Raw genomic sequence first — 18,625 nt, forward strand, 5'->3', positions numbered from 1 at the left:
GGGAGCTCTGCCTTCTCCTAAGTACTGAGCCTTTTCATCTTCTTCGCATTGACCAAGGAGACTGTTGTGGACTTGGACTTGCTGTTACATTCAATCCTGTCACAGGGTTTGGAGGCCTTGTGCCGTGGCTGATGCCTCCAACTGCTTCTTGGAGCTGTGGAGAAAGCTCCTCAGCAAGAGACTTGAGGACTTTCCCTTCTTTCTTCTTAAACATGAAGGATTTTCACTTCAGATGCAGTTTCTAAATAACAGGCCTTTCTGGAAGCCTCTGTCTTGCAGGTTCACATATTTCATATGTCTTACAAGCACTCCCTATGTCTCTGTTCTGAGAAGTGGGCCAGAGTTAGGGAAGTTCTGAGAGCATCAGTAAAGGCTTGTGATCAGATACTCCATGTCTGTGGCCTTGACAGCAGGAGTTCAAGGCAGAGTTTAGATATTTACCTTCAACCAGATACAGAGCTTAGCTGCTCTGCATGCTTGATAGTTTACCTTGACCTGTAGGCTGCAAAGAAAGATTTATAATTAATGTTTGGCTGTAGACTGCAAGCAAAAAGTATGTTTTTATGTTAACAGTTAATGCTTCAAGTATCAGAACTGGTGTGTCTGCTCCATGCTCTTGGCATCTCTGGTGCTGGGTTACTTTATATTAGCCCAGCTTCAGTGTCTCTGTACCAAAAGTGCAGAGTCCCAAAGACAGTGAGGTAAAACACCCCTGTAGGGAATGCTATTTATACTTGCTGCAGCTCTCAGCTCAAAACCCTGTGTTTAGAATCTGCTTCTGAATGTCCTTTTCATGAGGAAGTTAACCAAGATGGAGAACTACACTGTGGGATACAGCCAGATTCTGTAGCTCTTGTTCCTTGAGAAAATAAGAAATTATGGCAGCAATCGAGTTATCAGCTTCAGTCGTCATGCAAGCGACAAACTCAATTAAGTTTTGAAAATCAAGCTAAAGCAGGGAACAAAGCCACTCACATAGTATTGGTTACAAACAGAGGATCAGAGATTCTGCTGGAGAAGTAAGTGGTAAAATTAGACTGGACATTTCTAGCACATTCTGACAATCAAACCTAAATGGGTATCGAGGCTTTAAATTAAGAGTCTGCGGCAGCGTATCATTTTATTCAACAAATCTTATTCTAACAGGCCCTGTCACTTTCTTAATCCTGCACTTGCCACACTTGGTTACCCAGCTGTTGATGAGATTGCTCATCCTGTAATGAAAGAGCACTGGCCATCAGCCCTGGCCTTCTGGATTAGGCAGATGTCTAAGGGTAAGGATGCAAAATGGGGAATGGTTTCTGGGATTGATATCTAGTTTTCTCTGAACATGCTTTTATATTCCCCAGAGTAATTCCCCAGAGCAAATTTCCTCCAGACTTTCACAGAAAAAATGAGTAACTTCTTAGCATATGGAAAATAATTGGATTTTTAATGTAACATTAGTAGTGTGTCTTCTCTAGCAAGTGCCTCTCCCATATTTCCTCAAATTTGACATACTTATATAATCCCTGGTACCACAGTCTCTGAGGACCCCCGGTTCTTTAAGGTCACTGGCCTGAAAACAAACTGGGAATCTTGCAGCAGATGTGGAATTAACAAATTCCAGCTTGCCAAAATCAGAGGAGAAAACTGAATCTTCTGAATGTTGCAGTTGTGGTGCCTGGTTTGAAGAGCCAGTGAGCAGTGCCTGGCAGTGCTGAGGGAAGATGCTGCTCTGTAAAGTAATTTGAACAAGATGGTGACTAAAGAATTATGACCAGAGAATGACAGAAAAATGCAGATCTCTGTGTGTGTGACATTAAGAAATGTGGGGACAGCTTTGAGGCATTTTCAAGTGGGTTTTCATTGCAATGACAGGTTGTACCCCTCATGCATCTGAATGGCATTTAGAGTGTCATCCCTCACATCTCTTCAGACTCATTTGGGAATCTCATACTCCCCCTTCACTCCCCTAACATCCATGTTAGGAAAACTAAAGTATGAAACTGTGCATTGCTGTGCTGTCTGTCAGTTCATAAGGTCACTGGGAAGACAGCCACATTTTTTCTCTAAGGTACTGCCGTGCCACATACATTACAATGAGTGTGTATGACCTAGAAGCCTCCTGTTGCCTGTGGAGAGATGCCCTATATTGTCCTCTGCTGTTTCTTTTCTGAAGAGGACTGTGCCTTCCCCTGCTGTGCTAGTTAAATAATGCTTACACAGGGTAGTATCTAAAAGAAAATACAGAAGTGTATGAAACTGTAGAAGACCTTCCAGACTGACAAGATAGACCACAGATAAATAAAACAGGATGCAGAGTGTTTGATTTATCTGTCCCCATCCAATATCCTCAGGAACTTCAAACATCCTTTGGGGCCAAATCCTCTTGTTCCTTAATTCAGAATGACTAAGTACCATAAGATGATCCCTGAGTCATCATTTGGCCCTGGAATCTGTTTTATATCTTCTCTATCTAAATAGCTTTGTAAGAGCTTAGGCCATTTCTTGATTGAGAGTCATGCACGATAAACCGTGGGATTGCAGTCTGTGCTTCAGTCTAGAGGACATGATTGTAGTGGTGCATTTCTTCAGCATGGTGTTTGAATGAATGAGTGATAAAACTTGTATTTAGGACAGCACACAGTTGTAAGCTGCAGGTGTGTTCAAGTGGGAGGAGACAATGTTTGCAAGTGGGAGTTGGAAGTCTGAGAGTGCTTAAATCTGCTGTTCATTTGTGTTGTTACAGCTGTCAAGTCAAAACCTCTGGGTCATTGTTTCCTCCTATAAAATGTGTGTCATGCAGTTTCAATGCTAAGAAAGAAGGCCAAAAGTACCTAAACATTAAAACTGAGAAAGTCTGTAAGTAGCAGATGAGTGTCAGGACTGTAAGACACCTAGTGAATCATTTCTCAGTGGTTGTTGCATTTATAACTGCCTTCCTCCCCCACCCCACATTCTCCAGTCTAATGCCTCGTGCTCCTGCAAATGCTTTTCCTATAGTGAGGAAAATTGTACCTCTGTCTCATGCTGGCTTTTTGTCTGCACTTGAAGGAACTGTATTATCTGTGACATACCAGCAGCTTTAAAAGCAGACAAGTGTTGTACTAGTCAGAAACTCTCTGAGAGGTTTGCTTAGCTTACATGCCCTGATGTTTTCTTTTTTGCTATTTTATATGTGTGACTTGCTGCGGGATTTTTTTAATTACAAGGATTTTGTTTTGCCAGTGTGTTTTGTTAGTTTCTCATTTAATATCCTAATAAAGGATATTAATTCCACTTTTTTCAAGTCATGTTTTGCCAAGAGATGTCATTGAGGCTATGTAGACTTTTAATCTATAAAAACTTTATACAGCTCTAAGGTAAGAGACAATAGAGCTGTGAGATTGGAGTACTGTCAGTCCTGTCTGTTTCTTTGCAGAGTTGTAGAGCATGGTAGGGTTTTTTAATCTGAAAATTCTCATTGTAATCATGTCCCACCTGCTGGAGAAACAGCTGGTTGTGGGGACTGAAGCATGTGGAGAAAACAGAATTCAAATTTGCAAAGGTGCCAACACCCTGAAAGTTGGGAATGGAAGTGCAAAAGCTTACACTTTGGATGCCACAAGCAAACAGTTGGTATAATGTTGCCAACTCATGCGGCTGCATATTGCCACATTTTCTTCTCTGCAGTCTCAACTGAAGTAAGAACAGAAGAATATCTGCTTTCATTTAGTGGTTTAAAAAAAAAAAGTAAAAAAAAAAGTGAGTGCTTGTCCAGGAGGCTCTGAAACAGACAGGAGAAAAGTATTTAAATTCTAGGGTATGACTTTCTTGTTTTGATTTAAATCTCATGGTGGTTCTGGGATTTTTGTGTTCAGGAACATTCCCAGTCCATGTCTAGTGCCAGTGGTATTTTTTGTTGATGCTGCTTGATACATACGTGTGGGTCTTTCCCCAAGTCTTGTTAATTTTGAGGTTTTTGGAAAGAGTGTATATATATTTTTATTAATATATATGCACACACGTATAATTTATATTATATCCAGCATGCATCACCTTTATCTTACTTGCTAAATGTCTGCTATTTGCTAGAGGTCTGTACCTGAGAGGAAAGAAGTTGCACTGAGAGGAGTCTACTGGCTGTCATCCTCTTCCTTGGTATTCTTAGATACTGGTTCCACCACCTGCTTCAGCATAGTTTCCTGGCATTGCTGACTTCTGAGAAAATGTTTTGTTGCCAAGTCTCCTGCAAACTGCTTCAATGCAAGTGGTGTGGTACCTCAATAAGTGGTGTGGATATGTCAGTCTTGTGGTCTGGGAAGGAGAATCCCATGGTTGCCAAGTTTGTAAGTGAAAATAACAGTTAATGAAATTGCTACTTGAACCCTGGAAGTTAAAAAATAAGGCCTTCTGTTAGTTAAAAATCAATGAAACTTGAGTGGCAAAAGCAGTTCTTGTAGGCATTCAGCTCTTCTGAATGTGTGACAAGACTTCTGTCTCTGAGGGAGGGAGGCACGGAGGCAGAAAGGAAGGGGACGGACACCTCTGTCTTTGCAAGTCTGTGATACTGCCAGTAGAACTAGATCCATCCTCTGAGGTTTGTGGCAAGCCAGTAAGCCTGTGAATTCCTTTTCTTCTTTTTTTTTTTAGAATGAAAAACCTTCATGCTTTCCACAGCCTTGCACCTTTAGATTAGTGGCATTTCCATAGTGTTTTACTGATCACGTCTATTCTTAATTTCTGCATGTTTTTGAGAAGATATCCCTATGGATTAACATACCTTTCTTTCTTTGGGTTTAACTGGTCAAAGATTAAGCAATAACCTTGATTTTTCAATTGATTTTCTAGTTGAACAAATTATCTTTGTTTCAGGATGTAGAAGACAGCATGCACTTCTACAGAGCAGGTGAAAGTCCCGTTGGCTTATTGCAGGATTAAAGAAACTAAACTCCATGTATGCTTAGGAGAGGTGGGTGATCTCTGAGAACATTAGAAGCTATCACATCTTGTAGGATACTGACCAGAAATTCTGAATTTGTGACAAGTTGGATGCTGAATAAGTTTTCATTAGCGTTTTATACAAGTCCCCGTTCTCTTCCTGGAAAAAATTGATCTCTGCCACAGGATCTGCCACTTCATTGACAGCTTTAGAGGGGCCAAGGCAGATGAAGTTGTTTACATCCTGGGACACCTTGCATCCCTGTACCTGACATGCATGGGAAAGGTCTGTCCATTTGACTTCTCTAAAAGCTTCATGTGGAAGGGAGGGTCTGACATATGGCAGGGGTGTGTGTGTGTGTCAGCACCATCTGTTGTGCACCTTCCCATGCAGGGATGTCTTGGATGCTTTGCCCACCCTCTCTCCCACTGCCCATTAATAAGAAAGAAGCTCTTGGGGGCTTTCAGATTAACCTTTCACCATCCAGGTATTGTGTGTTGCCCAAAAGCACTCTGCACATTCACCTTGTGAAACACAAGGCTCCATGGAAGTGTGTGCTCTGCCAGAGGGACACAGCTCTGCTCAGAGGAGGTTGTTGAGTGCAGAAGAGGGAGGCCATGGAGGAGTTGGGCTGTCCTTAAGGCAGATGCTAAAGCACTGAGGCAAGCAGGCCACTCTATTGGTTTGATCTGTACACAGCACAGGATTAAAAGCTGCTGTGTTTTGGTGTTCAAAGGGGAGTTGTTAGCCACCCACAGAGAGGTTCTCTTGAGTCCCATAATTAAATCCCTGCAGTTTAGTTGCCTACCCATTTACTGAAGAATAGTTTTTAATATTAAGGGAGATAGCTCTTCTTTGATATTGCTGAAAACTTCTGGGAGTGTGTTTGTAGAGAGAATAAATGCATTTTTCCTTGCCTTTTTGGGCTTAATAAGAGTAATCGGGAGCAGATGTGACAGGTATTCAGCAGAGTGTATTTGAATTAATTTAATTACCTTACTGGATTCAGACACAGTGGCATAATTGTGCTGTGGCTCTCTGTACTGTTACACTTGGGCATGTTTCCAGAAATGGTAGTGATCAGTGGCTGAAACCACAAAATGAGGATTCACTTCACAATTTTTTAACTGGGAGCAGAAAACATTTTTCCTTTCAATTATAGCATGCTTTATAGACTCACACTTTTTTCTCTGCAGAAAGATGGGATGGGCAGTAGAGGTCAGCCTTCTGACCCTTCAAGAACAGAGGCATGAGCCAATTGTTCTTTGTCTGATGCATCAATCTGTCACAAGCAAGTGCAAAAATTGTTTTGAGTATCAAAATTAATTGTTCTCTGTTTTCTGTATCCCAGTAAAAAAGTACTAAGGGGGGAAATAGCCAAGCTCAAAATTCATAATACTCTAGAAAATTAGTGTCTATTGGTTGACACCACTCAGTTTCATAAGTTTCCTAAGTTTAAACCAGAGCTGTTATTTTTGTTGAATATTTAAACCTTACACACTCCTCATTTCCTCTTAAATCCATTGAATTTTCTCTAATACAATGAATTTTATGTAATATTATCCTACAAATCTGCTTGAGCTCAGGAAGCATGAGATTTTGTACTTCAGTAATGAAGAAAAACATCTCAGGAGATGTAGAAGGTGTAATATAGCAAGGGGAAAGGGGAAGATTGATCAGAGTTTTGTAATCTCTCTTGCTTTCTGAAGGGTTGGTATCTTGGGCAGATTTGCTGTAGGGGCCTGTCTCCTAAAAGCTGTGTGCCATGATGTTCCTGTGTCATTGCCATGGCTGAATGGATATATATGTGGGCTTGTTTTCAGCTGGATTTTTTTGTTGCTGTGTTAAAGTTTCAATAATTGACTGCTGTAAAAGGCAGTTGGATTGTGGACTGTATTCTACTTGGAATTGGAAGCAGAGAGAGTTTAGTTTTCCAATAAACAGCTCTTCCATTTTATTTCAATAAAAGTTGAATCACTTTCTTTGAGTAAAATGCTTTAATTCCGGTGCTAAGGGCTTCTGAAATTTTTTCATCAAGAGTTGATTTAGTCAACATTTCTGAGAAATGTCATGATTTCACTAATTCAGCATTTTCCAGTGGAAGACTGCTCCATCAGAAATTTGAACCAGATCTGGTAGCTAGAAACACAGATGCTAACAAATTTCTTAGCTTTTTTCCCCCTGGTAGCTTCACAGACATTCACTTCTATGAAGTCTGTATTTTCATTTGGATTACAAACTGGCTTAATGAAAGATTTCATTACTTAGGGGTTGATGCCAAAGCATTCAAGGCACAAATTCACACATAAGGTTTTGTAATTCCTACCACAGGCAAGATGAAGAAAATAATATTACATTTACTGATATTGCCAAATGGATTTTAATATAGTTTCAAAATGGATTTTGACTGTGAGGTAGTTTGCCCATGTATGCATGTTTTTGAGATGGCTCAGCTGTAATAATCTGGATGAATTTGGGGCTAAAGTGAATTAAAGCAAGAAAAAGTGAGTAAAGACTAAAGGTCTGGGTGTCATAATGTCTTTGTCTTATCTATATACTTTCTAGGTAATTTTACTGTTTAGTTTTTTGGGAATTTCTTTCTAAAGAAGGAGTGAGAGATTTATCTACTGTAATGTGAATTCACTCCTATTAAAAAAAAAAAAAAAAAGGACAGGCAGAAGTGGTGCCATTGCAGCTTAAAGAGTAGAGATTTAGTAGATTACTTCATTTCTAAACCCCAAATATCAAGAGGAAATATGCTTTTGTGCATTTTTGAAAAGCAAGCCCTTAGTGCATTGAGGTAGAGCAACTACCTAAAAGCTCTCAAAGCTTTAGTGTAATGATCCATATAATGGGAAACATTAAGTTTGCTTTAGCATTTATCCCTCTAGTATTTCCAAACATAGGACCCACTTCTGCCAACACTTTATGGATGTTTAAAGTTTAACAGATGAAGAGTCCCATATATCTTTCACAAGAAAATAACAAAACATTGATTTGAAGGAGTCTTGGGCTAGGAAAGAATTCTTTCCAAGTTGAAAGCACTTGTGCATACACCTGTGTGTGGAGATCAAGGTGGATTTAGGACTGTTAATGTTTTCCTGGGGGGGAAAAAAGAAAGTTAAATACAAGAACCTCCACCCACCATCACTGTGTTCTCTGCTCCAGCATCATAACATGCTTACTTGATTTTAGTAGTTTCTGAGATACAGTACCAGCAGAGAGAACTCTGTAACTGAGAGGAAAGGAAGAGATAGAAAGGGGACCTTCTTAATGTAATATTTTCTGAGATAATGTGGGTTGTGAATGTTGGTGCCATGTGGCACAAGGACTGCTTTCACTAAGTGGAGGGAATCCTATGTGATAGATATAATTGCTGTATCACTAATTCATGAATGGCAGTGCTAAAGTGCAGCCTGGTGTATTTCAGGCAGGAGAAGGAGTTTTATTAGATTCAGAAAGCAGAAGTACAGAAAATACAAGTAATGTTCTTTGATAGTCTCACCTTTGATGATACACATTTCCATAAAAAGTCATAAGAAAATGTCATATTCATTCTTACTGGTTTTTACACTGGAACTGTTTCCTAAGGGTTGATAAATGTGATTGTTGGCACAGTGATAGGCACACTAAGTACTCTAGTGTCCCTTTCTCTCCCTTCCCATTTGCAGGATCTGCAGCATTTGGTAAAATATCAGAAACCTATAGAAGCCTTTAAAAATGTCAGTATCTTTGGAGTTACTACCACAAGTATCCAGTAAGAAAGGAACTTATGCCACATTATTTCCCTGAAGTACATTTCATAGCATATTCTGAAGCACAGACTACTGTTTGCTGCTGTCTTGTGTCATCACATTTACTTCTTTCCTTCTTTCAGAGCTCAGTCTATGGCCTGCACTCTGCTGCTTATTCCTGCCCGTTTTCATACTGCCTATTGCCTCAGTCCTGCTGACCTCACATCTACCAGTTCTGTGCCATCCATCATTTTACCTTCCATACTTTAACAAGCATTGTAGCCCAGCAGCTAAATTAATCTTTCTTTGCACCTCTCCCTTCTAGTAATTCCTGTTTCTACCTGTTAATCAGTTCTTGATGCATCCCTCTTCATGTTTATTGCTGTATATCTTCTTTCTGATGCTTATCTGATGTTTAAATAACGAGGTAAAGACTTTGCCTTTTTGGTTTGTGTAAGCACACAGTGTGCTCAAAATGTTCAATATAGTTTCTTTCATTAAAATGTGTGGGTTCAAGGTACCTAGAGCTACTAATGCTAAGAATCTTACTAAGGGGATAAATGAATGATTCCCCTCTATTTAGTCTGGTGTTAGGTTTGTTTGTGCATTTATATCATGCCTGTTATTCTGGAATCAAATTTTAAGGGGTGTTTGTTTGTCATCAGATAGATCAAAAGAATTACTGGAAACAGTTACATTTTATCTGAAAGCTTTGACAGCTGTTTCCTGGTCCTAATTGAAGGAGCAGTTTGTATTCTTTGTATTGTGCACTGTTGTCCATAGTAAGTGAAGGTAAGTCACATTTAGACTGGAGATTGTTGGAATATTCTTCCCATTCACATATTAAGAAGTGTCACTCACTGAATTGTTGGTTTGTTGTTTTTTTTCCTCTTCTGGTCTAATTTGAAAGACATGGGTAAAGGAAAAATTAACCTTCATTTCTGTGTATTCTTGCAGACTTTTCCATCTAGAGATGCCTCCTTTCCATATAAAACTCAGTTGCCGTGTGTGGTGCCAGCCTCCACTTTCAGCAGCAGTGAGTACAGCACAGAATCTAAAATCCTTGATTATGTGCAAGAGCTGGACTCTTCCTTCCATCCAGTCTTATCATTCCCTTCAGGTAAGTAATGCCATGACTCTTAACAGAGTGTTTGTGCTTGTGACAGCTCTAGAGGTTGTGGACTAACTTGTCTATTCAATGATTTTTAGGGCTTAGTTCTCTTAACAGAAAACTTCACACTGTCAAAATACATGAGTTTATACTAAATGAAAATCTTGACTTGATCCTGACTTTTGAAAAACACACATTCTAGGTTTCCCATACTAGCAGTGTGCTTGTAGCTTTGAAAGACTGGTCATGAAAAAAGGTGTGCTTGGGTGTTCCATAGTGTGTCTAACTGTGTTAGTCCTTTAGAGATGGAGCTTTTGCCAACACATTACCATACCATGCTTGTGTTGTTTTCATAAGTGACTTTCTTTCTCTTCAGGCCCTTTTGACTAGGTCTAGAAAGCTTTATTTAGGTTTTCTAACTATTTTTGTGATTTTTTGATTATGTTTGAAGTTTTATGGTTTCTTGTCATCTGATCTTTTAGTCTTTTTGGGCAGTAATGTAGAGAATATTGTCTGTGACTCAACCCTGAAATTAGTGCAGGTACAACTTGACAGCACTTGGGACTTCAAAATAACAGCCTAAATGTTGTTGTTATCAGCAGAAGGGATTGAACTTCTGTGGGATTTTTTTGTTTAGGAAAAACCTATTTCCAAGTAGTTAGTGACCAGTACAGGAATTATGCTGTCCTGGGGGGGCTTCTTTGCCACAAAATAATTCTGAAGATGAAGCTGGGACTTGCATGGAACTGTTCTGATCTTTAATCAAGCCCACTGTCTTCCCAGAATGACAGTGTAGACACTGCAGCTTTGTGTTAGGAAGTCAGGAATTAACTTAAGGCTGGGTTTTGGAGAACTTGTCACTGGCCTGTAGAGAAGACCCAAGTGTGGGCATGGAATCCAGAGAAAGCCTCAGCTCCGTCAGTTTGCATCCCATGTATGGGTTAAAGAGGAGATTATTGTAGGAGCAGAGAGGAGAAATGGTTTCCTTGCTCACTCCCAGAGTGCTACAGCAAACATCCCAGTCAGCAGAAATCTGTTGTGGACAGAAAAACACCACCTAAATCTTTCTTCTTTTACACACACTATCACTTCCCCTGTGACTCTGGCAGCCCAGCCAGACCCCAGGGGTTTAGACATCTGTTCAAGGACAGTCTGTGCTCCTTGTGTTCATTCTTACCTCCCTCTTAAGGGAGGCTGGGGTGTGTAGCAAGAACATTGACCTTTTGTTTTCTCAAAAAAAGCTTTGTCATCATAAAAAACCTAAAAAGCATTGGGCTGTGCTGTGGCTATTCTTGGAACTTTGCCAGGATGGAAGAGAAAAATTGTTTTTAGCTTCATTCCAGTATCAAGAACATATTTCTTAAGGAATATTTATTCTCTTTTCCAGGAGCCTTGCTAATAATAGTTGAGACAGGGAAAAAGTACTAGACATACTATCTCCTGTTCAAATGCACTCCTCATTTTTGAGGGAGGCTATATTCATGCTTTACTTTGTGTGCTTTGCTATCTCTACCTCCTCATGAAAACTAGTCTGACATTTTCTTTCATGGGAAAGAATTATTGTGAATAAATGCATGGGAGAAATTTTCCAAATTGTAGCCTGCTTCCATTTCATGTTTTCTTTGCAGCTTTCTTTTTTGCCCTTCCAGAGTAATAACTTTTCTTAAAATACTGCTTGTGCTGTGCCCACATCTTTATATATAAAAATTGTCAGCAGAGTAAAAGAAAAAGGGGTTTGCATTAATTTTCTCTGTGTGTTAAAAATACATTGTTGGCATTTGTTTCATTTTGGAACTCTGGGATTTGGATTTTTTTTCGTGTGTGCAAGGAGGGATTCAAGATTCAGATGTAGTTCTCTCACCTTGGTTTTTCATGTGGTTTGCTTTAAAGGTGAATCATAATTTGCAGACAATCTAGTAAATAGTGCAGTGGGACTGTCTAACTGATGTACTCTTTTCTGAAAGCATAGTTGTCCCTATTTCAAAGTCTTTCTTCCACTGTTTCCAAATTACCAAGGATCTTGACTGAAGATGTGTCAGTGGTTGCAGTATGGCTTTAACATAACAGCACCTCTTTCAACCTTGATAACTGGAAAATTGTAGTTTGTATCTAATGAGTTTGGGTTTCTGGTATTTCTGCACCTAGGCTGTGGATTGATTGTAACAAGCACTCCTGCCCTTTCAGTTAAGATACCAGAGGACATAATAAAAAATCTGAGTCATCCAGGTAGTTTCCCAGGTTAAAAAAACACAAAAAAAAAACAACCCAAAAATACAAAAGACCAACAAAATAGGAGAAATGTTTTGGTTCTCTCTTTACTTAAATGTTGTGACTAATACACTTTTCAGACTTTTTTTGTTTAACTTGGGAGTGAGAAACAGAAGAAAAGCCTTGGGCCGTTGTGACAAAACAATCTAGTTAGATCCCTATCACATTGAAAAAAAATTGTTCTTTTTATTTGGCAAAATATGTTGAAAGTTTTTGTCCTGGCATGTTCTGAAGACACATGAGGCTAAGACTGTGCATAAATATATGTCATTTAATGCCCACCCTTGGGCCCTGCCCACAGTTCTCATTCTGAATGTACTAGCTGTCAAGTCTACTTCTTACATTGACACTTTTTTCAATTAAATTTTGCTTCATTCTTGTAATTTTTTTTTTTTTCCAGAAAGGCTTTTCAGAGAGAGGTACTTTTTTTTAAGCCTTTCTTCCTTATAACAGGGGGTAGATTCCTTACCACTTGAAATGTTTTGCAGGCTAATTCTGTGTTAGAACTCCTATCAGAATTACATTGCCCTGCTGTAGGGTTTTCCAGGGAGACAAAGAGGGGAATGTACCTTGAAAATACCTATAGGGTTCCAGCAGTAATAAATTCCGAAAGCATTAATTACTTGTGCACAAAAGGCTGAATTGAAGCATCTTCACAGTACAGGAGACTCTGTGCTCTCTGCTGTGCTGGGTTTTGTGAAGGAGCTGGTCAAGAGGGAAGACCCCAGTCTTAATCTCACTCAGTACCCTCCAGAGTCTGTTTCAGTCCTTAGTAATATTGCTCACAGATTTTGTTGAATGTGTTGGGTGAATCAGTGCCTAGATCTTTAGTGATGATGCATAATTCATTGGCTCAGAGGTTGCCATATTTCTAATACAGACACTATTCCTTTGGGTTTCTGCTTTGTTTATTAGATATTCCTCTTCACATATACTTTGAAACATTATTAAGGAAGGATGACATCAAAGGAGAACCTGTTGATACTGCATCTCTGGGAGGGGAGTTTAAAGTAGCTGCTGACAATGGTATGTAAAGCAAAATATTTTAGTATTTGCAAGGCCATGTTTAACTTGGGAGTGGGAAACAGAAGTTTCTCTTTCTGCCATGAAGTGGTTCAGTTTATAAACTTGTCACAAAGGAGGTTATCAGAGAAGGTAGCTGAGTATGGCTTTAGGTGGAAGAGGAATCTCTTCAGACCCCAGTGTCAGGTTCTCCTTAATTACACTGAGATGATCTCACCAGAGGTGTAGGAGGGTATCACAAGTTGGGGGAGTTTGGACCAGGTGCCCAACTGCAGTCCTTTTTCTGTTTGGATCCCTATCAAAAGTTTGGGGCTATTAGAAATAGTTCAGCAGTTGAGATTTCTTGTAAATTGTACCAATGAAAAGTAAAGTAATTTCTCAAGTTGATACATGCTTTTTCTGTTACAGACTATAATCCACATGTTTCTGTCAAACAGTGGAGCAGTGGCTGTTTGTCTAATTCCAAATCTCAGTTGGTGTTAGGAACACCTGACCAGCTGTCAGAAGGAAGGAAGAAAAGGCATCTAAGTGAGACAGCAGTAGGTAAGAGAAAAATAGCAGTGCAAGAGGCTACTACATCTTTTAAAATATGTACTATATGAATATCACTGGGCTCTGAGAATTAACAGTTGTCTCCAAAAAGGATAATGTTATGAAACTTATGAAGAGACAGAACACCATGAAAAAAAATTTGCTATTTAAAGCATAGTAATAATCTTTCTTCTTAAGTGTGCATACAGAATGAGCCAAGCTGCTGTATTTTATTTTATTTATGTCTTAAAGAAAACTGCTCAGCAGTTCAGCTGTGTTCTGATACTGGGTGTCATTCTTAATATGAAAGGGGATTTTTAATAGTAGTCAGTGAAATAGACATTACAAAGTTATCTGTAAAGTCATTAAGTCAGTGAAGCATTTACTATTCCTGGCAACTTCGTGCACTGTATTTCATTTGTTGTGTATGTCATTTGTGGTTCTGGATCCCTTCCAGACTTTAAGAGGACTTGTGGATAGCCAGTTCTTACTGTGTTTTTACTTTGTTACCTTTCTGTTTTAAACCACTGAATCTCTGCTTCAGCGCTTGGTAAATTAATTGGAAGTGCCCTAACAGTTCTGTAGAATATTGTGATGATGTAGGGATAAAAAATTCAGCATACCACTGTAAAGATAAATGGCATTTTACCTCTCCAGAGAGGTAATCTCCAGATTCCTGTTAGAATGCAAAGCCTAACAGATTCTGTTACAGATTGATTTATGTAACTTTTGGAAAACCTTTGGCAAAATTCTTCACAAGACATCTGAAGAAAATAAGTCACTAAGCAAGAGGGGAAGCCATATTAGTTTAAAATTTCCCTTAAGAGTTAAAAGGTATAAATGATCAGTTAACATTGTGGAAAAATTAACTGCTGGTGCATTTCCAGGCAAAAACTCATAGTGTAATGTTTTACTAGAGGTGGAAATACAGGAATTACTGCAGAGATGAATTAATAAAAAATCACCATCTAGGATTAAAACAAACCCCAAAACCCACAGTTCACAACCCCAAAGCGAGGCCACCCAATTAATTAGAAAGTTTTAGGAGAGAATATAAGCTGTTTGGGGGCACACTGAAAACTGGTTTGGGATAAGATAAGCGTTGTCCTTTGAATCCTTCCTCTTGAGCCATACAGCAGTGCCTTTGCTGTACAGCCTTCTCTTACACTCTGTGCCTATCTCCAGCAGGGTGCTGTGCCCTCTCCCCTTTCACCACCAGTGATCTGTTTTCCATTTTCCTGTTTGCCACCTGCTCCCCTGATCACATCCTGGTCCCCTAGAGATGGATGCTGACACAGTGTTTCTCAGTTTCCCTAAGTGTAGTCAAGAACACTGAGATCAACAACTGGAGTTACTTGGGAGCACTAGTAAGAGAGAAAACAACTTGCTACAAACCTTTTGAAGTTACCATTAGTCTTCTGACAATAGTATTTAGGTTTTTTATAAAAGGAACCAAAAAGCAATCTTTTATCATGATGTTCATCCCAGTCCCAGAACAGAAAACTGTTCTGTGGTGCATTCATGAGTAGGAGCACAAATTCTAGCTTATTAGTGCTATGGGTGTAGTACTACATATTTATTCCTAATTTGGGCTTTATCTAGGAGAAATTATCCATGAGGAAGATCAGCCTAATGAACAAGGCCAAAAATAAAAGCTGTGTGCAGGGAGTTGTAGGGCTGCCTGGGAGATGGTAGTTCATGACCTTGACCCAGTCTTTAGGATCATTCTTACATCTTCTTCCATGTTGGAATACACTCATTCTATTTGTTTATTGGTATATTAAGTCTGAATTCTCCTTTCTTACTGGAAACTAGGTAGAAGGAAAGCAGAACAGGTGGGTAAATTATGAATCCTGCTACATGCTGCTCATACTGGAACTGAATGGAGTAAACAGGAATTACAATTTGTCTGGAGCAGTGAATCAGAAGAAACTACTATTGGTTTGGAGATCTAAATTGATTTTGTCTGTTACCTTTGCTGCCAGTTTTATCATTTATTAAGGAAGAGTCAGGGAGAACTTGTGAGATACACCCCAAGTAGAGAAGTGCTGCTGGGGAGCAGGGGGAATCTAAGTCAGATTGCATTTGCTGTGTATTGTAGTCTATGACAGCTCCTGAAAAAAAGAGTAAGGATTTGCCCATATGAAGCTGGTTCCATGAGAAGAAATCCTTCTTAGAATAAGAGGCATGAGTTTTGTGGAACAACAATGACAGGATGAATAGCAAGTGTTTATTTAGATGGCTTTTTTTAGTATCCAGTAAATTGTAAGTGGTTCACTGTAGGCTTCTAGAAATGACTTTACTATTAGTGTGTGGAAAAATATCTGCAGTCTAATAGCCAACAGCCGGTATGTCTTGTTTCCTGCTGTTTTTATGACAGGTGAAAGTAGCACTCAGTTTGAGACCTTCTCCTTCCAACATGCAGAGCCCAAGTCCCACAACAGTTTTACTCCCACGAGCAGTGTCAGTGCCATGTCTCGGCCCACTCACAGCACTTCATCACAGGTAAACCAAAAATACGTCACTGTTGCAATTGATACATCAACAGAGAGTTGTGCAAATTAACAATCCAAAGCCACGTGCCTTTTACATCTGATTTAGTGTCATATGACAGTGCAGAGCATTTTCACAGTGAATTAAGTGGATTACACTAACTAATTTATTCCAGATTGAGTATGTGGTGTTTCTAAAACAGATACTTGCTTGTAAAAGAATTTTGCAGATCATGTAACTGGAGTGCAAGTTTGATTTATTGGCATTGTGCATTTCTCTCTTTTTTTTTCCCCATATTTCATTAAATACAGCATGTTTTATGTTCCCAGTTTGTTGCACTTACAACCCTTTTTTCTTGTTTCAGCTATACAAAATGGCATCATGGTGCAAATAGAGTCACAAAATTTGTTAAGTCTCAGTTTCCCTATTTAAAACCCCTTGTGCAGAAATACAGGCAAAGTCCCTGCTGTATAATTTGTTGAGGAGCAGCAGAACTCTGGCTCAGTGTACAGAAACACATTATTTTACTGGAATTAATGGTAAATTCACAACAAATTCAGATTCAGGTCCCATGGTTTTGCTAAGTATAGTGGTACACTGGTGCTCTGTAAGTCGTGTTTCAGTGCAGAGTTGAGTTTAAATGTGTATCCCACATAGTTTAGTTTAGACTAACTGTGTCCCACATAGTTTAGACAACACACACTCCTTTATTCCCTTGAGTTGATCATCATCATAGAACATGTAAAGGAGCACTTTAGAATAGTATCCATCAAAGTTCAGGCTTTCTCCTTGTGAAGTTCTAATGGTTCTTTGCTAACATGTGTTTCCTATGATTTGAGCTGATGTCCTTTTGTGTTGGTTCTGTTATTCAGCATAACTCCAGGAGGAGGTTGAGAAGTGAGAGCTCCTATGATATAGACAACATTGTTATTCCCATGTCACTGGTGGCACCATCAAAGTTGGAGAAACTACAGTACAAAGAAATCCTTACTCCAAGGTTTGTTCACAACCTCTTTAATTGCAAAGACATGAGAAAAATGGACATGAGAACATTAAGTAAGAATATACTTTACATGGCATTAGAAAATGTTATAATATTAAAGATTATCTTTTCATGCTCTTGGGTTTTTATCTGTGCATTTCAGTTCATGTGACAGAAGTGGTGGGAAGACTGGACAGCTGATAGCACAGGAGAAAGAGTCTGATATACACAGGGATGTGGCAGATGCACAGAGTGGCTAAAAATAGAAGTGGATTTATATCAGTTTTAATTATGACTTTTAATATATCATAAGGCTGACAAGCTCTGAATGGGGTTTTTTTGCTGTCTTTTTTTGTGTGTTCATAAGAAAGTAGTAAATTATTTTCTGTGACTTAGGAGTAATGGATTCATTTTTTATTGGTTTTTTTTTAGCCATTCTGATACAGTAGAATAAGCTTACTTCTTTCCATACAGTGTAGGCCTACAATCCATGATTCTAGAGACCTTTCTCTCCTGTGTTTTAGGAAGAGAGCATCATTAGATTCCAAAACCAGGGTAATGGGTCTCCTCTGCTTACTTCAATGTCCTAATAGCATGTTGCTTGAAGTGCTAAATGTACTTATTCTGTACTTTAAATCCATAATATGTATTTGCTTTTTTCTTGTCTCTTAAGTTGAGAAATATTACTACAACTGTATTGGATATCTTGAAGATATCCTTATCCTTTACGAAAAGGAAAGGTTAGAAACCTTGTTGGGAAATAAAAAAATAAATTTAAGCCATTTGTTATCAGCACCTTAAACTTAATTTGATTTTCCTTATTTTGTTTCTAGCTGGAGAGTTGTTGAACTTCAACCTTTAGAAAAATCTCAAACAGATGAAGAAGAGGTAGGCTGTATTTTAATTAAACCACTAGGTTTATTTAAAGTAGAGACAATATATAATTGGGTTAATTGGTACATACTTTCAGGAAACACTGACTTCATACAAATCCCAGTAAGTTTCAAGTTTCAAAAAACAAAGTATTAAGTATCAGATTGTGAAAATGTGTCTTACCCCTACAGTGAAGATAGAAATGCAAGTATACCATTAATACTCCTTGTTCCTTGTTTGTCTGGCTCTTCTGCCCCTTGCTGCTGCACAGTCAGAGCTCTCAAAGGGTCCCTTGGGTCACGCTCTGCCACCCTGCTCCTGAGCCCTGTAACGCTGCCTCTCCCAGTGTGACTGTCTTCTGGGTGCTGTCCCTCCCTCTCATCCTCTCCTTCTGTGGCCAGTTCCCATGCCATGGTGCTCTTCATATGGTAATCAGGCATCTTGCCTGTGGCTACAGCAAGCTTCCTCAATTTTTCTTTTCAGTATTTGTTTTCCTGCAGCCCTCCTGCTGGGAACAAACTTTTCTGCATTGTCAGGAACAACATAACCGTCAGCATTTCCTGCCTGCCTGTTGAGCTAAGTTTGCAAGTCATGGGCCAGTTTTGCTTCCTCCAGACATAAGAGTCTACCTTTTTCTCCAGGGAATGCCCATGGACTTTGCAGCTTGTCCCTTTCTCCCCTAATCAGGGGCTTGAGGCATTTCCTAA

General features: G+C 39.2%; 1 protein-coding gene across 25 annotated transcripts in view; it reads left to right on the forward strand.

Moving 5' to 3' along the window:
• The window catches only part of KANSL1L (KAT8 regulatory NSL complex subunit 1 like), a 61,666-nt gene that overhangs the window by 34,541 nt on the left and 8,500 nt on the right, over window positions 1-18,625 (forward strand). For all 25 annotated transcript variants that reach the window (XR_015288821.1, XR_015288822.1, XR_015288813.1 and 22 more), the window contains exons 7-12: window positions 9,595-9,757; window positions 12,932-13,042; window positions 13,448-13,582; window positions 15,951-16,075; window positions 16,936-17,060; window positions 17,879-17,933. Coding sequence is in view for 9 of the 25 variants with exons in the window: in XM_086896023.1 (XP_086752149.1) it covers window positions 9,595-9,757; window positions 12,932-13,042; window positions 13,448-13,582; window positions 15,951-16,075; window positions 16,936-17,060; window positions 17,879-17,933 (714 nt within the window). In the remaining 16 variants the exon portion in view is untranslated. The remainder of the gene's footprint in view (window positions 1-9,594; window positions 9,758-12,931; window positions 13,043-13,447; window positions 13,583-15,950; window positions 16,076-16,935; window positions 17,061-17,878; window positions 17,934-18,625) is intronic.

The sequence above is a fragment of the Cyanistes caeruleus genome, chromosome 7, assembly GCF_971803275.1.
Source record: "Cyanistes caeruleus chromosome 7, bCyaCae1.hap1.1, whole genome shotgun sequence".
NCBI lineage: Eukaryota > Metazoa > Chordata > Aves > Passeriformes > Paridae > Cyanistes > Cyanistes caeruleus.